General features: G+C 35.7%; 1 protein-coding gene across 1 annotated transcript in view; it reads right to left on the bottom strand.

The window, feature by feature from the left end:
• The window catches only part of DARS1 (aspartyl-tRNA synthetase 1), a 41,473-nt gene that overhangs the window by 1,358 nt on the left and 20,619 nt on the right, over positions 1-19,496 (bottom strand). The window contains exons 5-15 of the mRNA XM_075152724.1: positions 19,039-19,141; positions 17,688-17,768; positions 17,169-17,228; positions 9,213-9,324; positions 7,098-7,232; positions 5,772-5,919; positions 4,644-4,790; positions 3,579-3,621; positions 2,807-2,887; positions 2,057-2,168; positions 1,041-1,112 (exon numbers count right to left, since the gene is read on the bottom strand). Of these exons, the coding sequence (XP_075008825.1) occupies positions 1,041-1,112; positions 2,057-2,168; positions 2,807-2,887; positions 3,579-3,621; positions 4,644-4,790; positions 5,772-5,919; positions 7,098-7,232; positions 9,213-9,324; positions 17,169-17,228; positions 17,688-17,768; positions 19,039-19,141 (1,094 nt within the window). The remainder of the gene's footprint in view (positions 1-1,040; positions 1,113-2,056; positions 2,169-2,806; positions 2,888-3,578; positions 3,622-4,643; positions 4,791-5,771; positions 5,920-7,097; positions 7,233-9,212; positions 9,325-17,168; positions 17,229-17,687; positions 17,769-19,038; positions 19,142-19,496) is intronic.

The following is a 19,496-nucleotide window of genomic DNA, read 5'->3' as shown; positions in this document are numbered from 1 at the left end:
TCCATTTGAAACAGCCAGAAACCAGTATTCATTCTCACAGCATCTCTTGTTTGCCTGATACTTGGCATGACTTCTGGGATGTTCACTCTGCAGAAGAGATGTAGCTTCAGCTTCCTTGATGTCAGTTCTGACTGGCCTAAATGATTTTGGATCACCTACAAATGCTGCATCTCCTCTGCTCACAAGTACTGCATGATCATCGACGCTTACATCATGTAGGTATTTCAAAACAGCTGTCTCAATAGCATATCACAGATCTAATGCATTTACTGAAGGCATACTTAGAAAGTTGTTCTGAGAACATGCCAAGAGGGTACTAAATATACTTTACTAAACCAAGGCAAATGCAGAAAGACTGAATCAAAGAAATCATTGTGTTTATTGATCAGGACCCTCAAACTGTCCTGCTTCCAAATGCATGAACAGATTTCATCCTGCTAATGAAAGCAATGTGCATAACTGTAAATTGTTATCATTAAGATGCCTAAAACCTATCTTTTTTTTTTCATTTTACTATGTAAAATACTCACACCCAAGACACGAAGCCTCAGTACTTTTGCTGAAACAATTAGCATCAGCCAAACTGATCAGTGACATTCAGTCAAATCACTGAATAAGACAGAAGCAATCACTTATTTCTCCTCACTGCAGAACAGCTTCATCAAATGCACTAAGAGACTGGTGGCTTCTGGTATTAGTAGGCTATGATAAAACCATACATAATACAGTATTTTCTTGCTTCCTTAAATTTTCCTCATTGGTCAAATTTGAAAGTGATGTGCCTGGCTAATAAATCAGCATTTTTTCTTGTGATCACCTGCTCTTTAAACTTGCCAGACTGCGCCATTAGTATTTTGCCTATTTATTTTATGATGATCCTTACATTTTAGCTTCTGTCCTTAAATTCTGTAGGATAAACAGCGTCACACATTTACCTAACGAGGCTACTATTCTGAATTTTATATTGAACCCTGCTTGAGACTAGGCAGTTTAAATTAAGCTCAGTCTAACACAGAACAAAATAAAATACAGATACTTACCTATTCCACCACCTGCGTGTGGAGGTGCACCAAAACGAAAGGAATCGATATAAGCCTTTATTTTCTCCAGATCTGGAGAGGAAAAAGATATGTTTCTCACCTGCTTAATGAACCCAAGCCGAACATACAAGTGACTAGAGGACTGCAAACACAACAAAAAATTTACCAATTTAACTTACAAACTAACAGTGGGGTTTTATTCATTAAACATATATATTATCCAGGACTATCTAGAAATCATGGCTATAACAGTTTTGTTTTATAATTTTTTTTAATGACTTAATCAGGGAAGGAATTCTAGAACTGGGTAAGTGCTAGGCCCAACTGTTCATTGTAACTTACGGAAAATGGTGACTTCTTGAATAAACTGCAGTGAAAAAGCGAAGATTTAGCAACTATTTTTCCATCTTGCTACAGTGGGAGCTACTCCTTTTTTGCTACTGCCTACCCGCCACTTCACTTTGCCATTCACTGAAAGCATAATTTTAATCTACATTTTACTCTCGTGATCTCCACCTAACTTGCTCTTTTACCCTTCTACTATTAGCTGGCCTTGTCCCTGCTGAGTCTTTTTTTTTTTTTTTTTTATTTCATCAAGGGACACTTGCTTATTTGCTCTCAGTTCAAGATTTAAAAAGGACAGCCAACCAAGACTCTGCTAGAGTACTCTGTAAAAAGTTTGTGAGAGTACAGAGAGGCACAACTGAGTGAGACTTGTTTGTCTACCCTCATTCTACTGAAGGTATTTCCTGCATTACATTCTCTCTAAAGTCCTCGGCAACAATTCCTTTTCATCAAGGTGTTGCTGGGAAACTAGCTAGTTTCTTAATACCACCACTCTAGATTAAAATGGTTAAACAGAATTAGATGGCTTAACATTAAGCATGAAACAGTACTGTGATTTTAGCACTACTGCCATATAACAAATTCTGCCCCAAATTCTTCTTCTAAAGGAAGCAAATCCAATCATGATTTATATTCTTTTAAATTCAGCTTCACGTTGTTTGACTTGTTACCGATGCCGTGATGCTGGGCTCTTTCTGTCAGCAGCTGAGGATCATGAATTCTCTGAGCTCCAGACAAGATCTCTTCCCCTCTCATGAACATATCGTAAGAGTTAGAGTTTTTCTGGAAAAACAAAGATGAGTTTATTTCCTACCTACAGTTGCTCCATCCTTAGGTGGCAAATAACTCTCAATAACCTCACTTACGATATCCAAAGTTCTGCAGTAAGAGTGCAATATATTTGGAATGTGCCCAGGAATTACAGCCCTTTGGCTCTTCTCATTAGACTGGAGTTGTTTAAAAAACTGAAGTTCATCCACACACCCTTTGAAAAACCATTACACCTGTGTGTAGTTATCCCAGCAAAAGATGCTCTAAAAGATATTTACCCTGGATTTAAGAATAAACTGGGGAATTTCTAACAATGTAAAAAAGCGTATTTTCTGTTAAAGTCTCTGTTGCCCTGGAAAAATGTTTTTGCCTCTTTTCAGTGATGGCAGCAGCATCTGACCATGGAGATCTCTTCATAAAAGTCTCTCAATTTTAGCTAGATTTGTTTCTTTCTGGTATGTTTTCACCAGTGAAGAGTAACTGTAAACATTTTACAAGTCATGTAACACTGACCTAATCTTGTTATCAGAATTTTAATTATAACAGCAGATCATATAAATATACTTTATCTATTTTGTCAAGTTATCCCTACACGGAATAATTTAAACTAGAAAAAAAACCCACTGACAACAACAAAGAATTTTACTTACAGGGTTTACTGGGTCTGGCATTGTATAAAAAGGCCTCACAGCAAGAGGATATTTGTCAAGAATATAGAAGTCCGTGTCATACTGGGAGAAGGTAATTTAAAACAGTTAGTACAAGAGAAAATGATGTAAAGAACAAATTACAAGAGGAAAACACAAGCAGTGAATCTTTGAAATAAAATAAAACAAAATCTCCCAGTAACTTTCCACAAATTTGACAGCATTATCTTAAAAAATAATAGTTGTCAATAAAAGTGGTGTATTACTTTTCAGTTTTCCAATACTACTTCTAGTGTAAACTTACAAATGTTTAGCAGTAAAATGTCTTGTTGTAGTAACAGGTACTTTTTTTTTGCCAAAAGATCTCATCTTCTTCTATAGATTTAGTTAGAATTTGGTTTGTTTTTTTTTTTTTTTAACTATCATAAGAACTGGTTTTGGAACATACTATCCTGTTTGGTATACTCAGTATAACAGATGATAGAAATAAATATAAAAGATTGAAAATGGTTTGAAACAACTTATTAATGGTAAAGACAAAACTGTCAGTAGATTAAATAAGCAGCAGCAAAATGGGAATGCAGTCAGACAATTAAAAAATGCTTATGCTAATCACAGACTCTTTGCAACTTCTGCATGTTTTGAGATACTGTATTCTCAATCAGTGTGTAAAAAGTTGTTTTACATGATGTAGGCATTTATACCAACCCAACGATTCCATGATATCAGGTTTCAGATTCAATGACAAATTTATTTATTCTAAAATAATTGTTACCTTTTCCTTTACCAAGCGTCCCAGGAGCTTTTCATTAGGTGTGCTGAAAAAGATTATCACCATTAAAATTAAGTGACTTAAACTTGTACTGATTATATACTTCATAAAGCTAAAAAGATTTCAAGCTACAGATCTGCTGCAACCCACCCTTTAGAAAATCTAGTACTTGTTTCTGAATGTTTTGAATTATGCAGACAGAAATTTCAGAAATAAAGTATATTTATTTCTGTTCCTAAATATTTTCTGTTAGTCCTAGAAATCCCTTAAATTAACTGATACCTAAAGATATTCTTGCTCTTAATATAACTACTTCCTAGTCACCATATTCTGATTACTGAAGAACTGTGTACTCTATTTCCTATTGGCATATACCTTGTGCAGCCATTCTTTCTCAAGCACAGTAAGTGAGAAACACCATAAGCAGTTGCTGAGGAAATTATTTTGCTCTATCAAACTCTTACGATTGAAACTTCTTTGACGCACAGATTGTTTAACTCTAAAATCACACATTATCCTAATGGTACTGGATATATTATGGGAAAGAACAGAAATGTTTTAATTTATTAAGTGTCTTTAGAAAGGTTTATATATAATCAGTTAATTAAACCCATCTTTCAGTAAATCAATGGGAATGCAATCATAATTGCTTAATCATTTTACTGAGAGGTGGAAAGAAGGAATAGGAAGGTGTTACTGAAAAGAAAGACCTTAAGACTGAAGAATCTTTTTGTTTAATCCTATTCAAAGACATGGGACAATTCACATGAAGGACTGCAATTGTTAGAAAAAGAAACGCTTCTTATCCTTAGAAGGTTCAAGTTACTCTCAATTTATGTTGTAAGTTACTTTCTTTTGGATTTCAGAGTTTGCACGTATAGTCTACATTAGAAGAAAGGACTATTTTCATCTCCATTCATTTATTTGTCAAGAGATCTGGATATGAGTCTGTTTATTCCTCTAAAAGCTTGTGGTTCCTTCTTGAGGGCTGTCAGTTGCACAGTACAAAACTGACACTTTACTACCACTTTCACAAGACTCTGACACATTTGTGTACTGCCAAAGTACCTCAGATCTTCTTCATCACCCATCTCAACACCAGCCTCTCTAAGCATGGCCACACCTTCACGATATTCCAGTCTCAGAGTTGGCTCCAAAAACTTAAATGGCTCACATGGGAACTGTTTGTTCACTGTCTGAATTTCAGTTTGGAATCTATATATGAGGAAATAACAGAAGCAAAATACAAAACAATCAAAAAATGTACTCTTCTTGCATCTAATAATGATTTTGCAATGGCAATAAAATTTTGCCACAAGAGGTCCCTCTTGCAACATAAAAAACTGTTTTAAAGCCACTTCTGGAGAAATTCTGTACAATCCTAATGAAATGTTTCATGTAAGTTAATGCATCTACTTCAACGATATACATGTTAATATTTTACTATTGCTTCTGGTTTATTCCTTTTGTAAGAAATAATTGACTAGGTCAAATTTTCACAGTAAAGACATTGAGAAATCATCCCTTTGATTTGTAATATTTACCTTTCTTTCTTTGATTTGAGTAATACCCTATTTCAAATATAAAAGAGAAATTTCCTTCTAGACAGATGAAAAGATTTGCATTTCTGCTGGCAAGGTAGTCTAATTTGTAAGCAAATGAAAACCACTTCCTAAACTTCTGGCCTGGCTTTTTAATGAGTTCCATTCTTCCATGTGAATAATGGAAAATAATCTTTGCTGCTTTCATGGCAGAGATGCAGGCTGTTACAATAAATTTGATTCAGAAAAACTTTCTTAGATGGTAAATATTAAGATTAATTTCAAAATAGAACAATCAGTCTACCTGTAGTGGCACAAAAAGAAGTACGTTTTAAATTAATAATGGATCATTTCTTTTAGGAAGTCCACTCAACAGTAAACAACAAGTTTTCTTAGTGCAAGCTAGCATACTCTAGGAGATGCAACTCGGGCTAAAAATAGACAGTTTACTGGCCTATGGCTTGAGTGAACTTTAAAAGTCAGGGACAAAGAAATAGTTAAGACCAAAGCAAAAATGTTTTGAAGTTCTGTTGTAAATCAGATTACTAATGATTATCTGACAAGCTGAGGATAAAATGCTCACCCATTTCATACCACAGTGCAAGAGATCTCAAACAAACGAAGTTGCTCATGAAATGGAAAATGCTCTCATTACCTTTCCTGAAGTCCCTTGAATATCTGCACCAAGGTATCTGCAATCTCATCTACCACTTCATGATAGTGATAGTTAAAAGCCATTTCAATATCCAGACCAACAAACTCAGTCAGGTGTCTGTGTGTATTGGAGTCCTCAGCTCTAAATACTGTAAAATTAAACAACAGAAATTCTAACTGACCTGAAATTATCATTCCATTTTGAAAAATAACACTGACAATCAATCACATCAGCGTTTGGATCAGGCAGACAATGCTGTCTTTAGACATGACAATTCTCACTGAAAAAAAAAAAAACAAAAAGAAAACTAGCTGCCTCAGAGCATCATTTATAACAACAGTGACAGCGTTATTGTAGCTGTGGTGCTCAAAGGATACAAGACAGACAAGACTTGTAGAGAGGCAGTATCTCTTGTCAGACCAACAGGCAGAAGTGGAAAAAACAGACAAGCTTTCAGGCACACAAGAACTTTCAGATTTGAAAACTGCCTTTTTGAGAGGAAATGGACTTGTGCACATGTGTGTGTTCTGTTGTTTGGGTTTTTTTTTCCCCCCAGATATATGAATCTAATATAAACATGTCAGTTGTCAGTAATTAACAAGACATTTAAGATCTTCTGAATTACTTGCATCTTCTTTTTATTTTATAAGCTGTTATTGACTTGCTTTTCCAAGCATTTCCAGCTTACATATCTTTAAACCTATTTCTGAGGTCTTAGAAAAAATGCTGTATTACCACCTAAAGAGGCCATGTCCTATCAGCTTTTGAGAAAGAGAGAGCATGAGGCTGGAAATTATTAGTTTATTTACTGACAGCCCAGTTAAAAGCATGCCTTTTGTAAATAAAGTTGTTTGGTACATATACAAAAGCAAGGGATAAGTATATGTTAATATTCAATCTGAAGTACATAAAACCTAGCTTGCCTATTTTAACTGCTTACTACTGGGCAACTAAAGGCAACCAGGCAACTACTGGGCATGGTTAATAGGAAACTACGGCTTCAGTAATCACAGTGGTGTTCCATGTTTTACTAACTTCATCATATTATCAATTTCCAATGCAACTCTATTCTTTCTCCTCACAGAACAGCAGCCACTGGAGAGGAGTACTCCACCCTTATTTCAGCATTTTAGTTTTGTTCCAGCAACTTCTCTGTCAACTTTACTCTCATTAGTCGCCTCAACTGAAATTTGTGTTTGGTGAGTGAAACTATATCAAGTGAAACCATTCAAAGCTTTCAGCGTGCATATTATCTTATTTGTACCACAGCTGCTAAAAGCCATCACTGCACACTTCACACTTTGGATAAACCAACACTTTTCTTACCTGGCCCAACGCAAAAAACCTTTTCAAAGTCAGCACATATACACATCTGCTTGTACAGCTGTGGGGACTGAGCCAGGTAGGCACTGCTTTTGAAGTATGATACAGTAAACACATTGGCTCCTCCTTCACTGGCAGCTGAAAAGCAAATGCTTGCAGTAATTATTAAAATAAAAATGTAAAAAATAAATCAGAGGTAGAATGATAGACTATTGGTCTTACATTTAGAGATCAGAAGATTTTTCTTCAAAGCATATTAGAGGAAAAAGATATATTTGCATCCATTAATGCTAAGGGAAGTTTTGCAGTTAAGGACTGTCACACATTGCCTTGCAAATCTGCAAATTTAGTTGGGGTAGTTTAAAATGTTACTATTCCCAGCTGTCCTTCACCTTACAGTGAGAACAGCGGAGAATGAATGCTTGTACCATCATATTCACTTGCAGCCCAACATTTCTGTGGAAACCAATCTTTATCAGTGGCGTAGGCTTCCAGGGGTTAACTGCAGAGGCTGAGATGAAAGTGCATATCCTGTTTTGCCAGGACCATCCTCTCTAACTGAAGGCATAAATATCTCTCAGAGCCAAAACTAGATTTACCAGAGGACATCTGCCAAAGGTATAAAGCTTCTTCTCAGTCTGAGGCAGTTTTCATAGAATGTTACCTTGAGAGAATAGGAACCAAGATGACATGCATTTGAATCCCTTTCTGCAAACTGCCTACCAAAACTATCAGCTGAGTCACTTTACCTTTCCATTTCCCAATGTGTGATATTAGAGTTATAGTTGCCCAACTTGCTAACAAAAGCGTGCCAGAGTGAAAGATTAGTTAACAATCTTTTGAATGTTAAGATAACTCTAGGTAAAGTACTAATTATTATTATTACTAACCATTCCACTGAGATTAAGGTTTTTCTTTCATTACCACTACTCTCACTGAAATGGTTTCAGTGAGTATTTACAGTTATTTTTGAATAAAGGTAACTTTTAAAATCTCAAATCTTAGAACAGCTAAGATATTGAAATTTGAAGTTTAGTAAGGATTGCATCGACTTAACTTAGTTATTTTTACAAAATATGATCTCATTCAAACAATAGGATGCTTGCTTGCTTGCTTTCAATGGTACACTGCACAGTAAGAATAGCATGCTTCCTCAAAGGTCCTGCGTAAATAAACTACTTGGGAGTCTTTAGTACTTCATGCTGTTTCAACTGTCTCTGTAGGAAAACAGTTAATCTTATAGTTCAACAATGCTTTCCATGTTGAAAGAATAGTTGCTTACGTGTATTTTGCTAAAAAGCCGTTTTTTTATCTCGAACAAGAGCTGTCTTCAAAAATATAAATATAGAAGTATAAAATTCAGTAGGCAAAATGTATGCATATAATGAATGCATATACAATGAGAATAATACAAATATTCTGCCCTACATTTTCCACGCCATATGTCTTAGCGACATCAACAAACCTCAAAAAACACCAATAAGATGGAAGAAAAACATCCATCAGTAAATCAAGTAATTTGACTTTTGAAAATAATACAGCAAATCAACAACAGAACTAGAAGCAAAATCTACATTTCCAGACTTTTAGTCAGGCTGAAGCTGTTATGCCACAACTTCAGAAAAATGATCTACCACCATTCAGCCATATGCTCATTGCTAAAGAAGTGACATACTGTATATAATGGCATAATCTTTTATACCATCATATGTTTGTTGTAACTTCTTTATGATGGAAGCTGCTTTTAATCTAAATTAGAGTGGGGGGGTTTGATACTGGGAATGGAACTGGCAGTGCTCAACACTGAGAACACTGATTTGAAGAATAATGCATTATGATCAGACATCTGTATTTAACCAAATTAAAACTTTAAATGCACTGCAGAGTACATAAATCAGATATATAATATTTGTCTTGTCATTCTTTTAACATCCAATGTCAGGAGAAAAGTAAAGAACAACTTTGATACCTGCTAGAACAAGTTTGCTATGTTGCATCTAAATTAGAAATAGAACTTTATCTTTTTTAAATAAAAACTTACTAAATTTTTGGCAGATAGATGCACTCAGCAACCGTAAAAGAAGCAGACCTGCAGCTGCTGGATCACATATACGATACCTGAAATGATTTTGGGAGTCTGAATTTCCACAAATCCCTTGCGAATAAGAGTTTCTCGGAAAAGCTGACAAATACCAGACTGAAGGCCGAAGATTGCCTGACTAGTGGAAGTCTATAAGAAGAAGATAAAATAATGAATCCTAAGTTAGTTTTTCTTGACTCTGTTACTTTTTATGGACAGCTGGAAAGATGAATCTCTTCTCTTAGGCACACTTGGTTATTGTATTTGCCTAAACAGAAAAGTGCAAATTGGTATTTGTTTATTACACAAAAAGAAACAGCAAAGGAAACAAGAGGAACTCCTCATTTCAATTTATGGCATATTCAGTTATAAAGGAGGCACTATGATCAATTCTACATTTAAAGAATCACTGATTTATGATATGTGCTTCTGCAAGTAAAGGTTTTATAGTAAGAAATTGAATAAAAACACTAAACTGATTAAAAAGCTTTCAGCACACTGAACTAGAACAGCTGCAGTAATATACAGTGCATGATAAAAGCAAAGCCCTAAATAACTTACATAAGGTAGAAATGTTTGTGTCTATTAAAGGCTATCAAATACAACGTTTTTCATGTAAAAACACAGCCACGTTAACCATGTAGAATGCTGCCACAAAAACATGCCAAAACCAAGGTCTAAACTCCCAGTGTTTAAAACAGTCCACATAATACCTGATCATATGAACTGCAGTTCTTCTGTCTTTTCAAAATTTACTCCAAAAGTACATTTAGCTGAAAACAAAACTAGATTTAGCTGAACTGATCATCCTCTTTTTGTTTATGTACGTGACACAGCTAAGCTACTTATCTGGTTAGCAAATACCTACACTAAATGTTCCTGTAACACTCTTGGGCTTTAGCGTGAAGAAAAAAAAAACCCTTAGTGAACGCTGAAAACACTGCAATACGTCAACACTGAACCATATCTGATTTTGTGCATGCAGCGTTTAAGACCTGACAGTTAGCAACCTAGAAGCGCATATAAAACCTAACGAATTCTTGCAAACAACTAAGAGAACAGTTCTTTACGACAATCTGCGTCATAGCACTGTTTACTTCTCCTTTCTGAAAGGTACCCAACTTTTCAGTTAGGGTAAGAAGAGCCTTGTGGGCTTTTTCACATGACTCTTACCAAACCACAAAACAAAAAACCCCCAACCAAAACAAATTATATAAGCACCCAAATTTAGACAGTCAGTCAGTAGATACGTTGAAATAAAGCTACATCCATCATCTCTGCAAGATAAAGATATGACTTCACTGAAAAACCAAAAGAGAAAACTGTAATAATACTGCAGATCTGTAGTGATTTGGAGTTATTTGCAATTTCAGCTGACCGATAAAATATCTTAGGAGTATAAGTGGTTGAGACTAGTAAATAATAGCTAGCAGCTCTCACTGTCTGATAGCATTAACCACAGCCACTACTCCCACCACTTTCAAAATGAAGGAAATGAGGTTTTGAGCAACAGTTACAAAAGTACCCTCAAACTTTTTCACCCTTTTTACATGGGTCTCCCAGAATCAGACATATGCTAAGACTTGGCCTGAGCATAATTTGGCAGTGTTACATCAAAGCATCGGGATGATTCAAAGGGATATTTTTTTTTTCCTTAACCATCTCCTACTTAGAAGCTGAAAGACATTTTCCAAGAGATGACAACACGAACAGTCACATTTGGGTTTACCAATACAGGTTTTGATAAACCAGACAAACTTCTAAAAATGCTAAGAGATGAAATGTGTAACATTTATTTAAAGTGGGATAGTAACAACGCCTCCTCCATCCTTCTGATGAACCAACACCAGTTTCGTGCCAGAGCAGGTAGGAATGCAGTCCTAAGTCGTACAGTCCTAGGAAAAAGAAAAGTGGTTGCTAAACCAAATCTGAAAACAATTACTTGGTCTGACACCTAAAAGTGTGCACAGAAACACAGCCAGTCAATAACTAACACAGTTCTCCACTAACAATAGTTCATCAGGTAGTAACTCCTCCTGGCTTTAGTGAGGATGCAGAGCAAAGACTCTGTCTTCCTAATCTCATCTATAATGATAAATTATACTTAAAAAATAGTATTTATGAAAGCAGCCAAATTCACAGATCTGGACACTGAAGCTTTTATTTAACTACAGACCAAGCAGCAGGGAAAGAACAAGCAGCAATTCTCTGTACCTCAAACTAGATCTGACAAGACCACTCTTCTTTCTACCAAAGGTGGCTGAGTTTCAGTGCCCATTCATTCAGAGACTGCCAACAAAGATCACTGTTGAGAATTTCTGATACTGCAGGCTCCTTGTAAGAATTAAACAGGCCAACAAGACATTTGAGATAAGCTCCTGAAGAACTGCAACTGTCAACATGCAGTGGAGTCAAATGGATGACCTCAAAAGTTTTATGTGCCGCTAGAACTTTCTAAAGATTTTACAGATTATTCTGTATCTACACACGGAGCACAACTTTTCGGATTTAATTCCATCCTTTGCACTGGTGTAATGTTTAGGACAAAAAGAGAGTGAATTTATCTGAAGAAAATAATTCAAGCTGTTGTCCAGCCTTTAACCGAGATGCTGGTATGTATATAACCATGTTTGGTACAATGGTAGGTTACCCAGTTACCACTTGAGCTACCACACTTAGGTACCACACAGCAAACTAAAGACAGAGACAGCTGTCAAAATGAACTGATTTTTATCTTTGCCTTAAAAAAGATTTTGCCATGGCATTCTTTTCCTGTAGTGTTTACTCTAAGATGAACTCTTCCACATACATATTGACAAACTACCTTACCTGAGACTACAGCAAAGACAGTAAATGTTCCTTCAAGAGTTAAGCCGAATCAGAAACAAACTTATGCCACTTAAATACTGTTGCAGTTAACAGTGTTAAAGTTTTAACTTGATCTACAGAGTTGATTTTCCAGGAAAACTCATTCTGTATAATAATCACCTTTGTTGCAGGCAGCAGAAAAAATAGAACATAGCATATTTTATCACTATAAGCAAGATTATGAAAACAATTATCACTTTTTATTAAGCACAAGCTGCAGTGTTAGAATGATCATAGCCACGTAAGTTGCCAGAGACCAACAAATGTGTTTCAATAGAATTGAGGGCAGTTTACACCTTATGTGATCATATCTCAAAGAGGTGCAACTGAGGCACAGACATGCAAAGTTGTGAACTTTTACTCTCACGTCAGCTGTAGAATTTGTTCCACTCTCACCTCAGTTTTGCTTTTCTGTTCACCTGCTGTAACTACCTATCTTGCACCATGAACAATCACTAAATACATAAAGTAGGCTAAATAAAAAGGGAAAATAATGCAATCTATATTTTTTTAAGTAATATACATTATTTTAAATAATGTAAATAATTTTACAATTCCTCTACTATATATATGAGCAATGAAGTTTTTGCTAGGAAATAGGATTTACTTTAAATAACCTTTTTTTAACCCCAAAGTGATTGAAGTCAATTTTTATTCAAATCTAAATATTACTTATAGTACAAGAAGAAGATATGAGCATGAAGTTTTTTGTCTAAATGACTGGGACTGTGTTATGTCTTCACCACCAAATCACTACCCACAATAAAATAAATTGTACATCTGCTTGTTCATTACAGCCTGAATTCAGTCAGGAAAAAGACAGCTTTTCCAATGAGTAAATTTAATTTAACACAATGAAATCAAGCTTGAAGTAATCAAGTATTTTGAAAAAAACTGCATTAAGATCAGTGTACAGTTGGATTATCATATAACATAGTCTGACATCCATCAACTACTAGAGATACAGTTTAATGTTTATGCTCTACCCTGAGTAGTTTAAACAGGATAATATTGACCCTAAAAAGACTATGCTTTGGTCTCGATGAGCTGTGCATTAGCAGATACAATTACAGCATCAGGACTGCAAAATGCATATAATTCAAGTCAAATTTGGACAGATACTGTTAAGATAAAAACCCTGCTGGACATCAAAAATAAGCCAGAGCAAGGACAAGAGTCAGGTCCATTGTTAAAACTTAATGAACCTGAATCAATTTTTTCTTCAGAGGAAGACATACTAAGAAGCAAACCCCAAAAATCAGTGTTTCACTTGTTGTCCTTATTGTTTTTCATCCACCACAGATCTTCATGAAATATGGTTTCAGTAGGTGTTTTTACAGACATGGAAAGTCTACACATCATGGAATACTTCAGTTAAGAACAGCAGAAAAGTAAAGATTTAAAAACACAATCAGTACTCCAATTTGCCTTTTTCAATTGTTACAATAAAGGAATGGTAAATCAAACATCTCCAGAATCAACTGTTTTGACTTTCATTAAGCTATCATGAAAAATAGATACTTAGGTCAACAGCGGTTTCCTGATGGTCACCTGTGGTTATGTGAAAGAAAATCTGGTCTATACAAGGCCTCTACTTTCTTCTTACCAGCTCTCTTGTCTCGACACCCCCAATTTTTCTACTCCACAAGTATGTGATCTGTATTTTATGAGTTAACCCATCAGGAACAAATTCATTCTTCTTTAGTTGTCATTCCTTGGAAAGGATTTTTAAAACCCCTCCATCCTAAATAATCACCATTTTCCCTCCAAATATCAGAATAACAACTACAGCAATAGCTTGGGATCTTGGCATTTAAGTACTTCCCATCCCTTACCTCAAAAAAACTACCAGACACCTCTGGAAGATCTTTGTCAGCAACCAAAATGCAAAATTGTTAAAAATACACTGCACTACTCAGTCTATTTTCACATGTACACAAGAATGGAAGTCTTGCAATCTTTGTAGAATACTTTGCATACGACATCTCCACTAATGTAATTTCCTTATTATTAATTACACTCCTTCTATTGCATCATAATCAAACTCTCCTTGGTATACATCATAGCTGGATGGAATGATGCCAATTTTGGAAATCCAGCCCCTTTCACTCATGCAATAACTGAGTTTCACAGCTCCACTTTATCACAATTTGGCCCTATCCAATGAACTCATTGGTTATCACTACTTAAAATTAGTCAAACTACTTAACTACTTTAAAGACTGTATTTAAGTGGACAAAAATAACTTTAATTCCATACTAAGGACTTTTTTTAGTCTGAGTCTAGCCAAGATCTATGCATTTAGTTTGTTAAATCTTTCTCCAAAAAACAGTGTCTCTCTTTTTGATGTTTGATGACCTCCTTCCTCCTTAAAAAACTGGGGCACTGAGGAAACCAGAACTAGATGGTACATGTATCTGTGGTTGGACTTCCTCCCACACTTGTAGGAACAGATCATCACAGCATCTCTGTTAGAATTATTCTGTTACCATTTCTTCCCTGCTGCCCATGATTTGGTTTTCCTAGAAAGAAGAGGTATGGGAGAGCAGTGCCTAACAATGGTTTCAGGTATCTCTCTGAGCTTTTAACACATGATGTCTTCTAATCCTCTTTAGAACATGCCTACTTACGCAGTGCATTTGAAACACTAAGGGCTCTCTGAAGTCCCATTTGTACTACAGCTCCAGTCTATGTAACCAAATCACTGAAAATCAATTACTACTTTTTTTTTTTTAGTAGTTATTTTGAAGGACAAACTGCCTTCATGTCCCTGCTCTTGTGATTCCAGTGCATACAGTGCTTAGGATGTGCACATATATATAAGCGCATGTGTTCTCACTGGGATTTCCACTTTCTCCATTAAATACCTTTTCTGCTTTTTAGCTCTCCCTTTAAAAAAACAGGTCAAAGTAACACATAATCATTTAGAATCTCCTTTTGCACAAGCAAAGCTCCTGCAGAATAAACAAAGCAAACTTATGAATAGGCATGAGCCTACTGTTCCAAAATAATCTGCTTTTGTTCTGAACCAGATAATGAAATGTGCAACAGAAATGTGACACAGTCAGAGACAGAAACTTTTCCTGTACGTAGAAGAAAGGCAAGATAGATACCTAAGCCTAATCAAGGGAAAGCTGTGGCCAGGTTACATCCAACCACAGGCACATGCAGAGGACGAAACATAAGGCACTGAAGTACTCAGATTTGACATTTCATTCTTCCATCAATTTCGTAAAAAGTTAACCTGAATTCCTGTTTAGTATGAAATAGCTGTTTAGCACCATACCGTGGCAGCTGTTTGAGCTAAGGAGAAAAATAGCTTCTGTAGAAGGCAAAGTTAAGGTTCAGACCTCAAAACAAGGTGCCAAACATTGCTGAATAAATGGTGTACCAACAATGGTTGGGTCATATTAAGTTAGAAAAGGTTATAGCAGCTTCCACTTAGCTCACCAGCTAAGGCAGAATACTGACAATTAATGTTCCATTACTATACTGGCAGACATAGGTAAGAAGTATTGGGAGAGTCCTGCTGGACTACTGAACATGTACAGGGATGGAAGAATTTTAGCCCACCCCTTTCTGTTCCATCTCTTGTGTTTATTCTGGCATTACAGTCTTCCTTCTTTTTCCATGACTATACATCATCTTAGGTTTTACTCTGCAGATGCCCTCATCCGAATTACAGCCAAAGATACTTTCATGCCATTGTTTTCAGCTAGTATTTTAAACTGTTATTTCCTTTTGTATTTCTTCTCTGTTCCCTTTGGGGTTCATGGCTCTTTCCAGTTTATTATACAGGTATTTCACTAATTTAATGGATTTTCTTAAGTTTCTCTGGAGTGCTGTTGAGTATTTTTCTTCATCACCAGAAGTTCAAGTAAAACTTGCACTTTGAGCATCCCAGAGTTCTCCCTTCAATTTGGTACACTGCCTTACCACTACCATAAGCCAATGCTCCTTTAAATGATTTTCAATTTCAACCATTAGTATAGAATTCTTTATCAAAAGCTTAATTAAGACATAGATGAAGAGACCAATATGGTAACATACTGAGTATCCTGAAAAGTAATCACAAATTGAAGTTGCTCAGTATTATACATAAGGTCAAGTGAAAAGCAATTAACTTTGGTCCAAGTAAAACAATTTGCACAAGTAGTTTTAGTTGCTGAAATAAGGAGATCAGATGTTCAAATGCTTTAAGCATCTCAGTGCCAGAACTTTTCCAAATTTTCCAATAACTAACTGACTTTTTTGTTTTATTTCCCAGGTCCGTAGATTGATTTACTGAGAAACTGCCATTATCAGAACTTTGAAAGCAGTACTAGATACACCCCATAAAAATGAGCTAAGCATACTCTTCACTCAATGAAAAGTTAATTAAAATTTTATTGTGGAGAGCCAAATATGGGAAAGCCTCATGTCAATATGAACGGTTAGTAACTTACGTGCTTAGTGTCAGTTGCTCTTTCATTAAAAAAGAGGAAAAGTTCTGTAAGTGATTTAGTAGATAGTTTTTTGCTGCTGATCAGAAAGAGTAAATATTTGGGAGGTATATGAATGCACAGAAGGCTGTGTCTCTATGACCTGGATGAAGAAAGGTGTTACAGAAAAAAAAAAAAAGAAAAAGATATGAATGCTGTAGAAGAAATAAAGAGAGTGAGATTGGTATCGTGCCCTGGTACGATTTCACTTGCAAGACATGCATTACAGCACCTCAATTACACGTTAAATTCAAAACTTCCATCTTATACTTCAAAACTGAGCTCTAACTAAGTTTTTGGGTATCAAAGACCACATTTGAGAAGAAACGTTGTCTCTAAATTATCCCTATTCAGTCACCTTTGACTTCTGTAAATAAAAAAGCCCAGATGTACATGGCCACATGCCAAATCCTAAATGTTCACCTTTAAACTACTAATACGTGTTCTTTGATTAATGTCAGGGAAGGTGAACATTTAGGATTAAAAACCCCTGTGTTTTCACAATGCCACTCACAAATAGAAAAATATGTTGTTTATTTTTCCTCTGGCCAACAATTCACTTCCATCAAATCCATGACTTTTACTGATTCTTGGATTAGAACCATGAAGTATAAACACTTGCAGGCAACACAGCACGTTCCTTACCCTCAGATCAATGACTCTGTTGTCCAGTCTTGTATCTTGGTTTACAGTAGCTCTTCCATCCTAAAAAGTTGTGCAAAAATACATAATGAATACATACACCTCCAAAAAAAAATCCCAAACCCCAACAAAACAACATCAATGGAGAAAAACATCCTTTGGCTAAAAGTCAAGGGCTACTTCTAAGTTCAGCAGAATTTCTAGATCATTCTAGAAAGAACATACAGCAAATAAGCAAAGCTTAAGGTGTAACTTCTCCCAGAGGTCACAGGCAGAATCCAAATATGAGGATCCAGAAGACACACACACAAGACTGCAAACTCTCTTGTTTTGTCCTTCTACTGCAGTTCAGCAGACACCAAAGCTATAGAGATTTCTAACACAGTTCTGGATAACATAAAGGAAGTAAAATGCAAGTCTAACAAACCCCCGAAATCACTGCATTAAGAAAGTTGCCTGGCTTTCATGCTTTTGTTCAATTACAAAGACAACAAAAAGTATTCAAGGATGCAAAGTTTTCACCTCCTCTCCTTCCACTTCTGGCCGAACAGCATCATCCAGCTGTAAGGGCAGTCGGGGTTCAGCTAAACTGATCACATAGATCTGAAATTGAGACAGGAACAGAAATAGCATGAGACTCAGCTCAAAAGGAGGTGTGATTTACAAAAGGGTATTTCTGGCATAGACTTGAAACAGTGTTTGCATAGGCTGTTAGCTGTAAGACTGTGATTTTATTCAAATACTTGAGATACATGAGTGCATTCTCATGACAATACTAGAAGTGCTTAGTTCTTATTTTCCTTTTGAAAGATTAAAAATACCTTTTTTTCTTCTGGGAAGCACTGAGTTGAGCAAGTACACGCTGCCCGAGGGACAAGCCTATTGGCATGAATGCCAGGTCTGAAACTACTAGATTTCACAGAGTTTTAGGTTCTGATTCCAACAAGATCATCCTGTTCTTCTTGTTGTTAATGCATTATTTTACTTACCATCTGATTATATCTGAAAGAGCCATTTCAGACTGAAAATTTATGAGATACCTAAAATACAGAGAATGAAAAACACCTTGCCTTGCCTTACAGTCTAGTCATAGGTACAGTGAATTTCACACTCTTTCAGAAAAATCAAGCCTATGATAATCTGTATAGATATTAAAACATGCTTCTTCAAAATCTGCAGATTTTCCCCAACACTGTTAGCTAAAATTTACCTTACTGCTATAACTATAATAGCCATTGTACTCTACTCTTGAGGTGACTGTGTTTCAGCTGTACTGCAGGCATACAGTTTGGTTGAAAACCTTTAGAAGGAAAGGATATTACATAAAGGTTTAAATATGCTTTCTATTTAAACAAATTATAAAGTTGCACTTCTTCCAGCCCTACAGCACAAGCTACAGGAATTTTAGATTTCAAGAGCTTCCATACTGTTAAGCCAGTGCTTTACTTTTGCTGAGAGTTATGTATTCCATTCCATTGTACTAAGGGGAAGATTGTAACTTTCTGATAAAAGAGAAGCTTCTGACTTGCACTTAAAAAGAAGCAGACTTTTTATTACAGTATCTGTTGCAGTTAAGAATCAAAAACTAGAATTACAAGCATTCCTAGCCAAATTATTCCAGTGAGATACTTTGTTTTACTTGGTACTGTAATTCAAATGGCAGATAAAAATAGGAAATTCTAAAAATCATATCTCTTAAACCCAGAAATGTTTCGTGTTTATATACGACACACTGAAATTTGTAGTTTAAAGCAGTTTATTTCTCTGGTAAGGGACTGCTTATTGACAAAGTTTATATATGTAGATAGCCAGACAGCCTAGAGAGATAATCTCTAAAACAATTAACCAGTGCTCCATTTGCTCAAAAATTTACCTTTTGAACGTGAAGCTCAACATCTTGCTGAGTACAACCTCCGATTTTCTGATATGCTTTCCTCACAACGCCTTCTACATCCACAATGCTCTCTTTGTTGATGCTGTCAACAAAGATAGGATAGGAGCTTACTAAATTTCATTGCACACTGCACCAGACTAAGTACTGAGCACTAGGATGTTCATATACTGTATGGATTGCTGGAACAACAAAACTGAGTTAAGGATTTAGGTAAAGTTACTTATTATATATATAATAACTGAGTAATGAAGGACTTCGCTAAAATATTTCCAGCCACAATAAATTCAAACTGGGATGGAAGACTTGAGAGGGAAAGAATTGCGATTAAGCTTAGTGCTCGCTCGTTCTTTGTGTGTGTATACATAAACTGACAAGTTGCATAGTTCTTTTTCTAGGCCACATACACTCTTGTATGTGTCAGCTGATGCAATTATCTG

Source organism: Calonectris borealis, chromosome 6 (genome assembly GCF_964195595.1).
Source record: "Calonectris borealis chromosome 6, bCalBor7.hap1.2, whole genome shotgun sequence".
In the NCBI taxonomy this organism is placed as follows: Eukaryota; Metazoa; Chordata; class Aves; order Procellariiformes; family Procellariidae; genus Calonectris; species Calonectris borealis.
This window is presented reverse-complemented; position numbering and strand designations above follow the sequence as displayed.